Below are 14,560 nucleotides of genomic sequence, written 5' to 3'. Positions count from 1 at the left end.
TCAAAAATATGTGTGTGTGTCGCCAGCGTCTAATCCCCAACAAGACTAGGGTTGCATGGTAGGTTTTCGGCAGGGTTGGATGGATAACCGTAAACACATTTTTATCCTAAATCTTAAATTGCAAGCCTCTGATTTAACGTACGGTCACCTTTATCCACAAAAAGACCTGGACATACTTTCTGAATGGTCTTAACACAGCAACTCAAGTTCAATGTGAAGAAGTGCTGTATTATTATCCATGTGAACACATCCAAATGCTCACCACAATTAATGTACACAATGTTTGCAGAACCTCTTGAGGTCAGTGCCCACCACCCCTACCTGGGGATCATTCTGTCACAGGACCTCAAGTCAGTCACATATCAAGTCCGTCACGGCCAAGGCCAACAGTACACTGGGATTTCTCCGAAGAAATATAAGGGGGGAAGCAAAGAGGTAAGGGCAAAAGCTTAAACATCGCTAGTTAGACCCAAACCAAGTATGCATCCACAATATGGAACACACAGAAGCGTCAATATGCCAATACAAATGTGTTAGTGGACAAAATAGAATCCGGACAGAAACGTGCTGCTAGGTTTGTCTTTAACGACTACAGGAACACCACCAGTGTGTCATACCTGCAGAACAAACTGGGTTGGCCGACCCTGCAAGGAAGGAGGAGTCAGGCTCGCTCGCCTAGTGAGCAGTGAACACTAATGGAAATCTGTATTGGCGATAATGTAAAAATTAGCAAGTTCAGGGTGTCATAATCTCATCCGTGAACATTCCAGGTCATAAGAACTCACCCCACACAGCAGCCCGCTATCTCAAGTGTCCAAAGGTCTAATCTTTAAACTTTCTGACCAGCGCAAGATATTTCAGCGGTCAAAACTACCACCATCTTGCCTTTCCATGACATCATTTTAGGGACTGACCACTTCAAATTAGGGGTCAGCACAAGCCGAAAAAAATTCGCCAAAACCTTGTTTTTTTGCCGAATCTGAACATCTGTAACCTACACTGTCTCACCAATATGAAATTTTACTTACATTTTCCTGCTAAAAGTTGAAAATAGGCTAAAATACCGTGGACTCGTTTAATGGACTCGTACTCGTTTTGGGCCTTCTGCGCCTGCGTCAATTAGGGTCATTGCCCTAGTGTTGTTGTTCTGCAAGGCCTTCTACGGACTGGTATCTATACCAATACACCAATACATCACTAGGAACACAAAACCCCACTAGAGGACATCCACTCCGCTTTGATGCACTCTCTTGCCGGGCTGTAACATACTGAACCAGTTATTTTCCAACAACAGTAAGTGTAAAGTTACCAACATTGTCACTGCATCATCACTTACTAGTTTCAAGTTGGGGTTGTTCCAACACATGGGCCACCCCAGCTCCCAGATGTAGTTTTTCGGTTTTGTTTGCTGCACTTCGCACTTTATTTTTCGTTATAGCCCCACCTCACGCCACCAGCCGCACGGAACCTGCACCTCACCTGAACTGAGGGATTTGTTCAGTATTTGATTGAGATAAGGGGTGCCCATTTCCGTTGCTTTAAAAAAAGCCAGTAAGGGATAACATTAGTCGACGGACAGTTATTGCACCACCGTTCACTTGACACTTAATATAAATACCCTGATTTTAGAAGCAACAGAAATAGGTCATCCCACGGATAAAGTTGAACCATTATTATAGCTGTATATGCTGCTGATGTTAATTTGTTGAATAGATGACATCCGCACGCGTATCAATTTTCGCCCCCCCCCCCCAAAGTAATCCATACTCTAAATCGTACAAAGCGGGTTTGCAGGTTTGAAATAGGCAAATAGATGTCGTGGATTCCAAAAATAAATATCGGGATATGTATACTAATTTCAAAGAACATTCCAAGGTCGAAGAAGATGTGAAAGAACAAAATGAAGAATGTATTGTTCGTTGTACACATGTACTATATTCAGTCATTTATTTAACCTTCCTGGCCACTTAGATTTCATAATGAAGGCAACTTTTGGGGTGGGGTGGGGGGTTGTCAAACTTTGGTTTATTCGCACGCTCGCATGGATTTTTCATAGAATTCCCAAAACACATTGAAGATGAATTTCGCTTAGTAATGGAATGTTCTAGATACGCTAGTTTACGTAATGAATTATTCATATTTCTCGAATCAATTATGCAAGTACAACAGATTTCAAGAGACTCGATGCTACGAACAGATTTGTATATATCTTTACATGTCAGAACTCCCATAATGCAAAAATAGGCAAATATATCAAGGACTGCTCTGCTATAAGAAAAAATACCGTAACTAATGATTAGTCTACTCCATTGTAATGCTATACCAAAGAATTATATCATATTGGCCATTATTTTTACATTAGCTAGGTTGTTAAGCTTTTCGTATACCTCTATTTTGTACTTTGCGTAATAGTTGTTGTCATACATTGTATCATGTACAATTGTTGTGCAATAAAGTACTTATGTCTCCTATAAAAGGTTGCAGAAAGCCTACAGCTGCCAGACTTTTATCCAGTCTATTTGCATGGCTGCGTCCTCCCCGTCCCAGGTCGGGTACCACAGGTCCTTGGCGGCCCAGAAGTTCTTCATGGCGAGCCCGTACCAGTCCCCGTCACCCCATGGGCGGTCGTACCCTCCGTTCACCCCGTCATTAGGGAAGAAGCCGTTCGTTCCGCCTACAGCCACGTTCAGGATCAGGAAGAACTGGGATAGAATAGAAAATACAACATCTGTAACATAAAGCCCTTATATGTTATTTACGTACCCCCAAGTATAGTGATTACCAACAAGCGTTCGACAATCCCTGAGTAATGTAAATGTGACAATATACTGTAAATGCAGAAACGTTCGCAGTGGATTAATGTTCGCGGTTTTCGCGGCAGCCGCTTCATTCACCGCGAATTTAAAACCACCGCGAAAATTTTTCCATAACAGTAAGAGACTACAGTGCATGGTGCTACCGCGAAATTAAAACCACCGCGAAAAGTCCATTTTCCCGCTACCGCGAAATACATCCCCGCGAACTTAAATGCATTTACAGTACTTTGCGTTTGGAACCGCATTTGTAACACTGAAGCGGCACCTAGCTGTTGTGCGAAGTACAACCATTTACTAGTAGTATTGCCCTGACTGCCTGAAGGGACTCGGGTGACAGAGCGTCACAGAAGTATTGACGTATGTATCAACCTGTGAAGAAAGAAACAAGGTCTCTTACCACCTCTGATCCTTCTCAAGTTGAAACAAGAAGGTTCTATTGATAAATGCTTCTATTCATGAGACTTCTACCGTTAAAATGAGCTAAAGGTCACGTGACCTGAACGGAAGTGTCCCGTCTTGGTCGAAGAATAATTGCTAGTATCCATCGGTGTCTAGATTATCAAATTTATCAGTTAAACCCTAACAAATTCTATGATAGTCTTTGTCGAAATATAGACGGCAGATGCCTGTGGATTCTTTGTTACTAGAAAATTTTACGATATAGGAGAATTCTTTTTACACAACCAGCAGGTACTTACATTGCTTACGTTTCGATGTCTCTCAGAAACCTTCGTCAGAGCTTCTAACTGGAGTTCTGCTTCTAACTGCTATATGTAGCCGATATAGGTGGCGCTTTTGTGGTGAGAAAACAATCCCAAACGTGGCTAAGATTGTATCCCCCCTCATCCCAGTTCATCACCGGGGTTGACTTTCTTACGAAACATAAGCAATGTAAGTACCTGCTGGTTGTGTAAAAAGAATTCTCCTATATCCTATATTCTACCAAACTGATGAAACTATTTGGGGGAGAATCTTGCATTTGAAAAATGTCATAAATCTTACGTCCTTGTCGAATGGTGTCATCTTGCCGCCCGCCACCCACGGGTTCTCCTCATCGGGCAGTCCAAAATCACCCAGCTCCCAGAATCCATTGGGAGGGGAGACGTTCAGGACCAATTCATCATCCACGAAGCACCTGATAAACAATAATATGAACTGATTTCATGATTTGATTCAAATAATCTGGTCTTGTGCCCACTGTGCCTTTCAAGAATATGTTTATATTCTTGAAGGGCAAAGTTCACTTATTCACGCAGTTGCAGAGGGCCAATTTTGAGTATCCTTTTAAAACAGAGTAAAAAAGTATTTCAATATGTTCAATCTCACATAGTCTAATCTGTTAGGCACCACCTTTCTGTTCCAACTATTGATTGTTTGCGGTTGAAATTTGTTTGTGTGTGGGGGGGGGGGCAACTTGAGCTTACTTGATGTGGTCCGCAGTCCATTCCAGTCCGTATTTATGGAAAGCACTACCGAAGGTCCCTTCCTTTGCCGAACTGAAAAATGGAGCAAATGTAGTTGTCAAAGTTAGCCAGTCCATTTATTTTCGTCACTTTCCTAAATATCTAACGCTTTGCTTCTTTGAATTGCTTGATCTTATTTTCGTAGAAAATGTGTATATGATACAATCAACTATTATCTCAATATAAATAATATGTGTAATTTTAGTTTGGCTGTTTCTAGTTTCTCTTGTACATAAAATAATTTGTTTATTTTGTGTGAAAACAAACAATAAACAAACAATAAGCATAGTATTTCAGCTACGATACCGTTGTCGCAAAGTAGGTAGACATTGTAAAAATGGCATGTCTATACATATGATATTAAAGTACAAAGAAATAAACTACTTTGCACCGTTTTTGGCTAGATTTGTCACCGATTTCACAAAATTTCAGTTAGCATATTATCCTAGTTTCAGATGATCGATTGATTGAAGACCTTTATTCACATTTTTACCACACCGGGCTAAGTACAGGTCACAACAAGACTTGTTGAAAAGATTCAGTTAATATATAAAAAATGAAACTAGAAGAGAACATAAATGGTTCTACGCACAATCCCTCTGAAGTCTTGTCATATGCGTTGTACGGCCAGTACGGTCCCCAGTGCAGGGTCGACCCCATGTGGTCAACTCCGATGGAGTTCCCATTGCCGTCGGTGAGGTTACGGTTTCCTATAGGACAGAAAAAAGACTTCGAAACATTGTGTCAAAGGGCAGAAAACTTGCTTTAATAGGAATTTATGCCATTCCCAAAAGCAAACAAAAAGTTGCCAGGGAAAGATCTCACCTCTGGACTCCATGATGTCAATCTCACCCGAGGAAGGCCAGCCTCCGAACTCGTTGTGCATCGGAAGAAGCCAAATGGCTGGAAAAGAATGGTAGAAAACGAATGATATGTGGCCCACCTACAATGTCACTACTAGTCCCTAACTCCATCAAATTCTGACCAGCTCTTCAGTCGACCGATCAAAAGCGCCTCTAGTGATTTCTATGAAAAGTACAAGGCGGACCTGGATGTCATTTTGCTTTTCTGCCATGTACTATATATTGCTTACGGTCGCTCGACTGTAAGAGCAAACAAAGCTAAAACGAAATAGGTATCCAAACTACTTTTGGGCAAATACAGCTGAAGACCACCCCTAGTGATATTATTGCTAAGTGCAAGTGCAAGCCTACTTGGCCACATTCATTCCTATATTGGTCATGGGTCTCACCCCCATCTTTCCGTAGGTGAATTCGACACTCTCCAACCATGGTTGATGGGTTGATCATGAGACATAAGCGCCCCTAGCGGTATCTAACATAAATGCAAAACCAAACCTACCTGGCCAGATCCCATCTCAGGTCGGTAACTTTGGCATGACCTCCACCTTTCCCTAGGTGAAGCCGAGACTCCCAACCATGATTTAATTAAGGGTTAATGACCCGCCCCGAGGTGTATACTGTGTCATAACGCCTGGTCCTTTGCTATAACCACCGAAGAAAACCACCGAGTAAGCCAAACGAACGAGGTGGTTTTATGAGGTGGTTATAGCAAAGGACCAGGCGTTATGACACCATGTACACCGAGGAACAGGCGGATCATTAACGTTATTATCATATAGCCTACCCAAACTTGCAAACTCCTGTATGACGCATAGATCCCCTGGTACTATACGTGTGAATTCATTTGTCGAATTTCTGAAAGTTCACATTTGTTCCCTGGTACATACATTTGTTTACAGATTGCAGTTTGAAACCAAAATTTTCACAGAAAATATTCAAAACATTGCAGTCTTTCGCTTTTTAGAACAACAAAACTCATTATCAATGTTAACAGAAGGAGCTATTCCCTCCTTGCAGTCTGTACTTATTCCCTCTGCTCTGGCATATGTTTCGCTCCTTTTGATTGGCCAAACCCTGCATATCTTGTGTGTATCGGTCAGTCTGGTTGGTTAGAATGAATGAATACCGGCACCGGTGTCGATTTGCATCTACACTGGTGCCGGTGTCGATTCATTCTGACCAATCAGAAGGAGGATACACACCGGCCTGGCCGGAATCTAAGTGTCACGGCGTCATAACCAACGTGGAACGGGGCCTTCTGATTGGTCCGCGGCGCCTGGCTATATGATAATGTATTATGATTGATGTTGGACCGCCTCTAGCGGTATCTATCAGAAATGCAAGACCAAACCTACCGGGCCAGATCCAGTCTCCGGTCGGTAACTTGGCCATGATCTCCACCTTGCCGTAAGTAAAGCTCAGACTCTCGGTGGTGGTCAGACGGCCCGACCGGATGGGAGGGATGGGGAAGTCAGCGGAACCTTGCCTCCAACAGCCGCCATTGAAGTGACTGGTGCACTGGTCAGCTGGGGTCAAGCCTAGGGTAGGATGGGCAGAATAACAGAAAAATGAAATATCTTTATTCCACATTCATGCCCAACGGCTATAGCTAATTGCAACCGTACACGGAAAAGCAATATTGATGGTAATACGGTATAGTATACTGTAATAAAATTAACATTAATTGAAATGAAAGCCGTCAACTAGCGCTACTGCTAAACTAAAACGGATGCTATTGGGTTTGAATCCTAGGTTGTTTGCGGTCCCGACATTTTGTGAGACACATGCGTTGGGTGTTTATTTGTAGCTGGGTACAAGCTAAAAAACAATCATGAGCCATTTTTTGTAGTTTCCTAATTTTCTATAATATTTTTTTCTACTGGAGAAAGTGTGAGTGAGTGAGTGAGTGAAATAAACGAATCTGCTTAATTGTTCGAAACATTTAGCTTTATTTCTATACTTTAGCACCGGAAAAGATCAGATGCTCACCATACAAGTTGAGGGTCCCAGCGGACAGAAATGCTTCGTCGTAGAAATCGGCCGTCAGTGTCTGAGTGAACGAAACAATGGAAATTTCTATACGGTCCTTATTTCGTATGACTTAAACTCGGATATCTAAATCATCAAGAAGAATCGTGAAATGGCGTACGTAGTCATGGTAGTTATCTTGATAAAAAGAATTACACAATAGTAACGCAAATTTCAAGCATGTAAAATGTGTAAGTTGGATTGTCGTCCAGATCCGGTAAACAGCAATGAGTGTAACAAAACGCACCCACCGGTTTTATGAACAGAATTCCGTCCCGGACGTACGTGTTGGCGCGGTCATTGACGTAAATCTGGAACTCATTGTTCTAATGTGGAAATAGATAAAAAAAATAGAGAAAGAACACGTCAGAAACCATAAATTGGACATTCCTTCAATGCAACATTTCTACCCTCCTGCATATAAACGTATTCAGGATAGCGTTTATGCTAGAACTGTTGATTGAATTATAAAATACCATCTGAAGTATTAACTTTAAAATGGTATATTGGCAAAGTCATGGCATTGACTTTTAGAACTGTTGGAACGAATATAAGACAATACTCACCCCTCCCCCGGCCGCTGTGATTTCATGTTTCCACTTAGTGAAGTCCAGAGTGTCAAAGTTGTCTTCGAAAATCAGTCGAGATTGGTCTGAGAAAACATAAACCACAGGCTCCTGATGTTTTTTTTATTCGATCTTAAACTTGACACTTGTCCTCACAAACATTTCTTTCTGGACAAGACTTTACCAGGGGTTGTCGTCTGAGTATGTAAAGATAGATTAAAATCCTATTTTGGCGCTTGTCAAGCACTAGCAACCATAATACACAATCTGTTTGATAGGAAAACAAATGCAAAGAAGAAGAACGTGCCCTCGCCAATTGTCTCTTCATAAATCTTATTTGATGTCAAGACGTGGACAATGCCTCTTTAATTTGTAGTGACCAAGACGTTACCTACCTGCTTGTTCCCTTTACGATTGAACATATTTATGGCTTCGTAACGTAACGAATCAAAAAAGTTTTTGAAAAACAAGCTTGCCCTCTATATGTCATTACGTTTTTACCTGTTATTTTACCCGCAATGTACAGCTTGGAAATATTGCGAGCAAACGGAATGGCACTTTCTTGACAGTCAAAGACGGTAGCCTTTACTTATGTCAAGGCCCTTATATATAACAGTGCGCGACTGCCTGACTGTGTGTCAAGTGACCTTTCAGATGTTGAAGGTCGGCAAACTTGGAGGCTAATAAAGAGTAAGGGGCGTATTCGCTTGTATAGCCAAAACCCACGTACGGACTATTTAGTGTAACATAGACCTGTAGAAAAAAAAGTGACGTCTAAATAACGTTACATGTCACCACAAAATCATTATCATGCATGTTACACTCCCCAATTTGTCCACACCATAAATTTTTCTACCAGATTTACAACACAAAGTCAACATTCGGAACTTGCTCTGTATACGTCAAAGTACCTATCATAAAAGTGTAAAAACATATATCATATATAACAGTTGATATACAGCGACGGTTGCCCACAAAAAAATTCTACACCATGTTCAACTTTCAGGTGATTTTTTAAAACCAAATCTTAGAGAACGCCTAATTGCATGAGCTTAAGATGACCCAACTAACGGAACGCAACCTACCTTCAAAATACATCCTGTAAATCACGAAATACCCAACACAAGCAAGCCCAGCCAAAACGGCCAACACGATAACCAGCCCCGTTACAACTTTACACGTCTTGCTGCAGCATCCTCCTTTCTTTTCACCTCCTTCCATCTCGAAGACGTGTCTCTGACTGCTCGAAGACTCCATGTTGTGATCGAAGTGGTACTTTTTGCCCGACCCAGGCATTCTTCTAGAGAAAGGCGTATAGACGGACCAAACGACAGCGCTAGTTTAGAAGGCGTGGTTCTTATGTAAAAGTGTATTTGAGCAAACCTCATAAATCTGAGTCTACCGTAAATTTGGAAATGATTCTGGTGAAACAAACTCTACCAATAGTCTCATCACGAAAGCTTTGATATGAAATATTTTTGTTCATTTATAAGCAACATAAGGAATACCTTCTTTGATGTTTTTCTCTGCAAATAAAATTTTCTTCGCGTTGTAAAAAAACAATAAAACTTTTGCTATAACGCACATTTTTAAGGGTTACGGTGTGTATCAATATTTGACTAGTGAGTTCCCATTGCGTACGTAAGTGGTAAGAATAAGAGTAAGAATACTAGTCATTCTCTATTGTCCTAAGTCATATTTGATTATTTCTTGAAGGACTTCAAATGTTTAAGAGCTATTTCTACGGGTTTGCATACTGACTAAGTGATAAGAATTCATCAACCTTTGTGTGATTTAGGTAAATGGTTAACAATGGGTGTATGGAGTATGACGTCATAAGAAGGTTAAAGGTCAGAGAAATTTCTGATGCTTTTAACAGCATCGGCTGATTGTAAATATGAGGCTACAAATTTGTAGATTTTTTGTCACGTCCATTGAATACATGTAACGTTACGCTGTGTACATTACCTTTAGTAACATTACGAAGTCCATATGGTTAATAATTTGCTTGCAGCAGTGACATTGTGTTACCTTCATGCTTTTATCCTGCATAGCGCCCCTTGCGATTTTCATGTGCAATGTAAATGCCCGACACCTACCAAAACCATTTTTGCTCCTTGGTGGTTGGCGGCTCTTGATAACACCCTAAAAGCTAGTTTTGTACCAAAATTTACCACCAGTGCTCAACATCTAATGCACACCAGTCTGCACTGATATTTCTAAAATATTTATTTTTATATGTTGATAATTTTTTTTGTACGAAAAAAAAAACAGGCGATATTTAGCAACACAAACACCATAAGTGTTTAAAGCCTATCATTCAAGGAAGCGTCAATATATACCAAAAAAATCAGTCAACATATAGTACCAAACGAGGTGCTCTTTTCTATGTTGAAACATTGTTCAAAATTACAGGCTAAAGGCAGATGATGCAACTACGCACGTGCGGAACAATTGCCATGACATGCCTGTACAATTCTGGGAATTCTTGGCAAACGGACGCACAATATACTGGTAAGCTCGCCCTTGAGGCGTCGCCAAAAATGTTTAGTGAGTCTTATTTATATGGGTTTTACGGTATCCATGCAATCAACCACTGGGAAGCATTCAAATTTTGTAGGAATAACAGATATCACGAATACTATGGAATCGTCAATTTTATTCCTTTTTTTGGCTTCAAAATGGGAAAATGAGGCTTTATATTTTACCGAATGCAGCCGTCTAGGCTTGCCTTTACCTGGGAATTGAATATATTATTACTTAGACGTTCAGGACATATTGAGTCTACTGACTCAAGCAACGATTGGATTTTACAGACGTGTTGACTTGATTTTCTCAATTTGAAGGGGAACTTTAAGATAAGAGTCATAAAATTAAAACTCTCACCATGGAATTCGAATCTGAGTCATATGACTCAATCCTTGTGTCTTTGCAGTCTTAAGCTATTATTAAGGGCGCAACCCGACGCACGTGCAATAAGTCCGTACATTGGGGGGGGGGGGGGGGGAGGCCACGTCCGCCACGTATTTCTGAAAACGTTCTGGCACGTACGGCGGGCGAATCCGCAGCCGGATGGCACACAATGTTTTACGGCGTGTCTGCGTGCTCCAAAATCCGTCAGATTCCCTACGACTTCGTACGGAGGCGGTACTTACCATCTACGGATCCCAAAAGATTGCCCACATTTTGGCACGTAGACAGCACGTATTTGAACATACGGCGGGTTATGCCGTTAGCTTTACACAAAACAACAAAGAAGGATGCTAATGGCATGTAGTGTCGAGTAAACAAAGTGGATAAAATCCCAAAACTGATACTTTTACTCTGGAGAAAGTATTACTAATGTGGTGATAATATTTGTTTTGCAACCTACTTTGTTGACTTTCGGCTATTTTAAGTTAACACGTAAACGGATACTGTACTCGACACTGAACAAGATAACATGTGTACGTTTCTCACGATCATTGCGTTCATAATATTCAGGGAATAAGAACAAAACTTTGCATCTCAGTAGCTTTTTTTCTCCTTAAGAGAAAAGCAACTTGATTGGTGTACTCGGTGATTCTAAGCAACTTTCTTAAATAGATATCCGTGCTTTTACAGACTATAATGATACTAATTATACTATCTGGACATGATTTGGCTTCGTAATACTATTACAACACAGAATGATAAACGTGACCGAGGGTTACTAAAAAAAGACTAGACATTTGCTTGTGAGCAAATACAGCATATTTCAGCCATACTCTTTCCCATGCAACATTTAACTGTTCCAAATCATCCCTGGGCGAAAATCAAAAATTTAAACAGTAACTTCTCCAATATAGTGAATTGATATTGTTATTTTTTTTATGTCAAAACGGAGCTTACCCAATACACTCCGGGTCCATATGAAAGAACATACACTTCCACAGGAGCTCCTATGCATAGGTTATTGGTTATTGGAATCGCCAGCTCCCATACAAAACTCTGTACACCACCGTTAATTTTTTTTTATTTTGTATGAAATCTGACTTCGTGTGTTGTGTATTGAGTGGACCCCCCACTAGTATGTGGAATGGTAGGACCCAGAGGGGTCAGAGAGAGAGAAGGAATTAGGAGACAAGAGTCTGGAGGGGGGGGGGGGTTCCAGAGAGAGGGAGAGCCACTCGCTCCTGGAGGGAGTTGGCCATGTGACGATCGCGAGAGATGAAGAATAAAAAAGACTATGTCTAGATCGTGTGTCAGTGGTCATAACCTGGCACTGAGAGCATTTTATTGGGTTGGAACTATGGCAGTTTAGAGTTACTTTAGAGTTACTGAAAATTTGACAGGAGAAAGGAAGAAAGAAGAAGAAACATTACGAATACAATATATTTCACCATACCTGTGGTATGGCTGAAATATAATAATGATTTCCGCACAACCCTGTATAATTCCAAGTGTATCTATAACAACTTTGTGACTGTAACATACACGAAACGGTTTGCATCACCACAGCTATGAAGGTTTTTCTGATTTTCGCATCGATGGTAGCCATGGCAAATGGTAAGTGTCTTTCACATTCTAACTTTAGCTGCAGTTGATTCACCATATACAATGGTTAAAATTTGCAGCGGGCCATAGAACCAGCCATATGGATCGTTCAATTTCCTCAGGCCTGGAATAGGGTGGGTACCGGTACAGAAAATTCAGGTCAAGGTCCAGTTCAGGTCCAGAGGATCAGGTCCAGGTCCGGACCTGAACCTGAACCTGATCGTCTGTGAAAAATTGTAAAAGGACGATAGCCTATTTCGCTACAAAGAAATCTGTTTTGTGGAGTATTCGACTTCCCCTGCCGTTTTTAAATCCTCCAAGGCTAACTTCCTTTGTACGATTGACTATAAATCTTGGTATTAAAGACTAAAGACTCGACTCTACTTCGGTTGTGTTACTTTCCACGACCGGTTAGTCCTAATATGTAAATGCCTAATCATTTAATCTCCCATAGGTCCAACATCCGGTGCACCGAATTTTTTTTAGATCCGGATTTTCCGAAAAAAAAGAAGGTACCCATCCCTACTCAGGAATATTTATGGAGCTCAGACGGATTTTGTAGCTGATGTAACGAATACACTGTTTTTTTTCGCATATTGTTTTCAGGTTGCCGCCATCAAATGATCGCACCTAGGACTGCCGGAACGTCACGTATTGTCGAAGGAGAGAACGCAAGGCCGAACAGCTGGCCGTGGCAGGTATTTTGTTCTTGTGTGTATGTCTGCATGTTTGTTTGTTTGTTTGTCTGTGTGTGTGTGTGTGTTTGTGTGTCTGTGTGTGTGTGTGTGCACATGTATGTTTGTATTCGAAAGTTTCACACAATCATTATGTTTTTTGTTATCACTAGGGCCTATTGCTGATGAGCTGCAGCAGGCAGACCTCCCGTTGCTAAGCGACAGTGAGTGCACTTGGACCAATGACTACAGACCTGAGAGCATGATCTGTAACGGGGGTGAGGGTCCAGGCGAGGATGGGGCATGCTTGGTAGACATTTTCATTTGTATTAGAGTGATTTACCACGAACAGGCCCGTGAACACCAATAGAAATGTACATAGGCGATATGGTCAGTTTTGACCCCATGCGGTAAGATTAGTCGAAATAAAGCTACGGTGGTTTGAGGGTAAACTACGTTATCAATGTGTGTATCCCAGCGCTTTGTGAACATTATTTACGTAGGGTGTTTTGTTTATGTAGGGTGTAGTAAAACTCTAATGTTTTCCTACTCCTTGTGACGTCACATTCACACAGCCAATCAGAGAGAGTCGACCTTTCATTTTATGATGGCTTCCAGGCTATTATACTAGGCCTAATATTTTATATCATAATAATCTTTATTGCAAGTTCATGCCCAAGGGGTAATTGCAGGCAATGTAGTGGTATACATAATTGTATACTTTACAGAGAAGAAAAATGAAATCTATAGATAAATCAAAAGAGAAATAACGTCTAATCTAAATCTATTTCTACTCATAAGCTTTTTGATGGGATTGGCTTCTTTTCTGTATGCAGTGGGAGATGAATTGTTAAACATTTTCATATATAAAGGGGTTGGACGACTTGAGCAAGAAGATTGTTTTTTGTTGGTCGGTAAGGTGAGAAAAGCTTGGGAAAGATTTGGAGATTTTAAGGAAAAGTTTGTTTGTTTTCGGAATTGTAATGTGAACATTGACATATACGATGTAGTTTATCTTCCACTGCTTTCCCTGAACAGTATGTTCATGTTCTCTCGTCAACAGTTTTTTGTTCCTGCCCCTCTCTATTTGTAGCGAATGAGCACTTATCTCCATACATAATGACTTTTCTTATCCACAAATTGCAGGGTGACTCTGGCGGTCCTCTTGTCTGTGAGATAGACGGGTCGTACCAAGTGGTGGGGGTGACCAGCTTCGGTGCCGAAACCTGCAGCACCAGCTACCCGGCAGTCTTTGCGCGTGTCTGTGCCTTCCGCGACTGGATCAACCGCATCAGGAAGAGCAACTGATCTGATTGGTCGCCTACGGTGACGAGAGGAAACCACTTTTTAAACCGGAGTGAGTGAGTGTGCTATAGAAACCAGAACCAATACAAAGAACTACTACACTACTTTCTTTTTACCTCCTTGTGTCTTCTTTTCAGATAATATAATATAATATATCTTTTAGTCCTCTTTCGTTACATATCTTACTGTGAATCTGTTACCCAAAATCCTGTATAGAGACCATTTGCGACCTATGACCTATCCTGTGTATACTGTACTCCAGAGGGGAGTGTTATTTTCTAAAAGACCACATCTCAACACAGAAAAGACTTAGTAGGTAAAAATTTATTA

General features: G+C 41.0%; 2 protein-coding genes across 2 annotated transcripts; one reads left to right on the top strand and one right to left on the bottom strand.

Moving 5' to 3' along the window:
- Nucleotides 1–2,201: 2,201 nt before the first annotated feature.
- LOC118404992 (beta-1,3-glucan-binding protein-like) lies at nt 2,202–9,091 on the bottom strand. Its single transcript, XM_035804392.1, has 10 exons — nt 8,822–9,091; nt 7,737–7,822; nt 7,422–7,496; nt 7,132–7,192; nt 6,498–6,680; nt 5,105–5,182; nt 4,872–4,989; nt 4,241–4,342; nt 3,819–3,951; nt 2,202–2,702 (listed from the first exon to the last, which is right to left on the bottom strand). Exons 1-10 carry the CDS (start codon nt 9,030–9,032, stop codon nt 2,490–2,492), a joined length of 1,260 nt encoding a protein of 419 aa, XP_035660285.1. The 5' UTR covers nt 9,033–9,091; the 3' UTR covers nt 2,202–2,489.
- A 3,153-nt stretch (nt 9,092–12,244) lies between these two features.
- Nucleotides 12,245–14,233, top strand: LOC118404990 (chymotrypsinogen B-like). Its single transcript, XM_035804391.1, has 3 exons — nt 12,245–12,263; nt 13,099–13,235; nt 14,072–14,233. The coding sequence occupies exons 1-3, from the start codon at nt 12,245–12,247 to the stop codon at nt 14,231–14,233; spliced, it is 318 nt and encodes a 105-aa protein (XP_035660284.1).
- The last annotated feature ends 327 nt before the right edge of the window (nt 14,234–14,560 follow it).

The sequence above is a fragment of the Branchiostoma floridae genome, chromosome 17, assembly GCF_000003815.2.
Source record: "Branchiostoma floridae strain S238N-H82 chromosome 17, Bfl_VNyyK, whole genome shotgun sequence".
NCBI lineage: Eukaryota > Metazoa > Chordata > Leptocardii > Amphioxiformes > Branchiostomatidae > Branchiostoma > Branchiostoma floridae.
This window is presented reverse-complemented; position numbering and strand designations above follow the sequence as displayed.

Bases quoted from the DNA above. Each gene is read 5' to 3' on its own strand.
- LOC118404992 (XM_035804392.1), bottom strand. From the start codon at position 9,032: ATGCCTGGGTCGGGCAAAAAGTACCACTTCGATCACAACATGGAGTCT. The intron at 7,823-8,821 runs GTAGGTTGCGTT...ATGTTTTCTCAG, and splicing joins TTACAGGATGTATTTTGAAG to ACCAATCTCGACTGATTTTC. The intron at 7,193-7,421 runs GTGGGTGCGTTT...TCGTTCACTCAG, and splicing joins GAATTCTGTTCATAAAACCG to ACACTGACGGCCGATTTCTA.
- LOC118404990 (XM_035804391.1), top strand. The intron at 13,236-14,071 runs GTAGACATTTTC...CACAAATTGCAG, and splicing joins GCGAGGATGGGGCATGCTTG to GGTGACTCTGGCGGTCCTCT.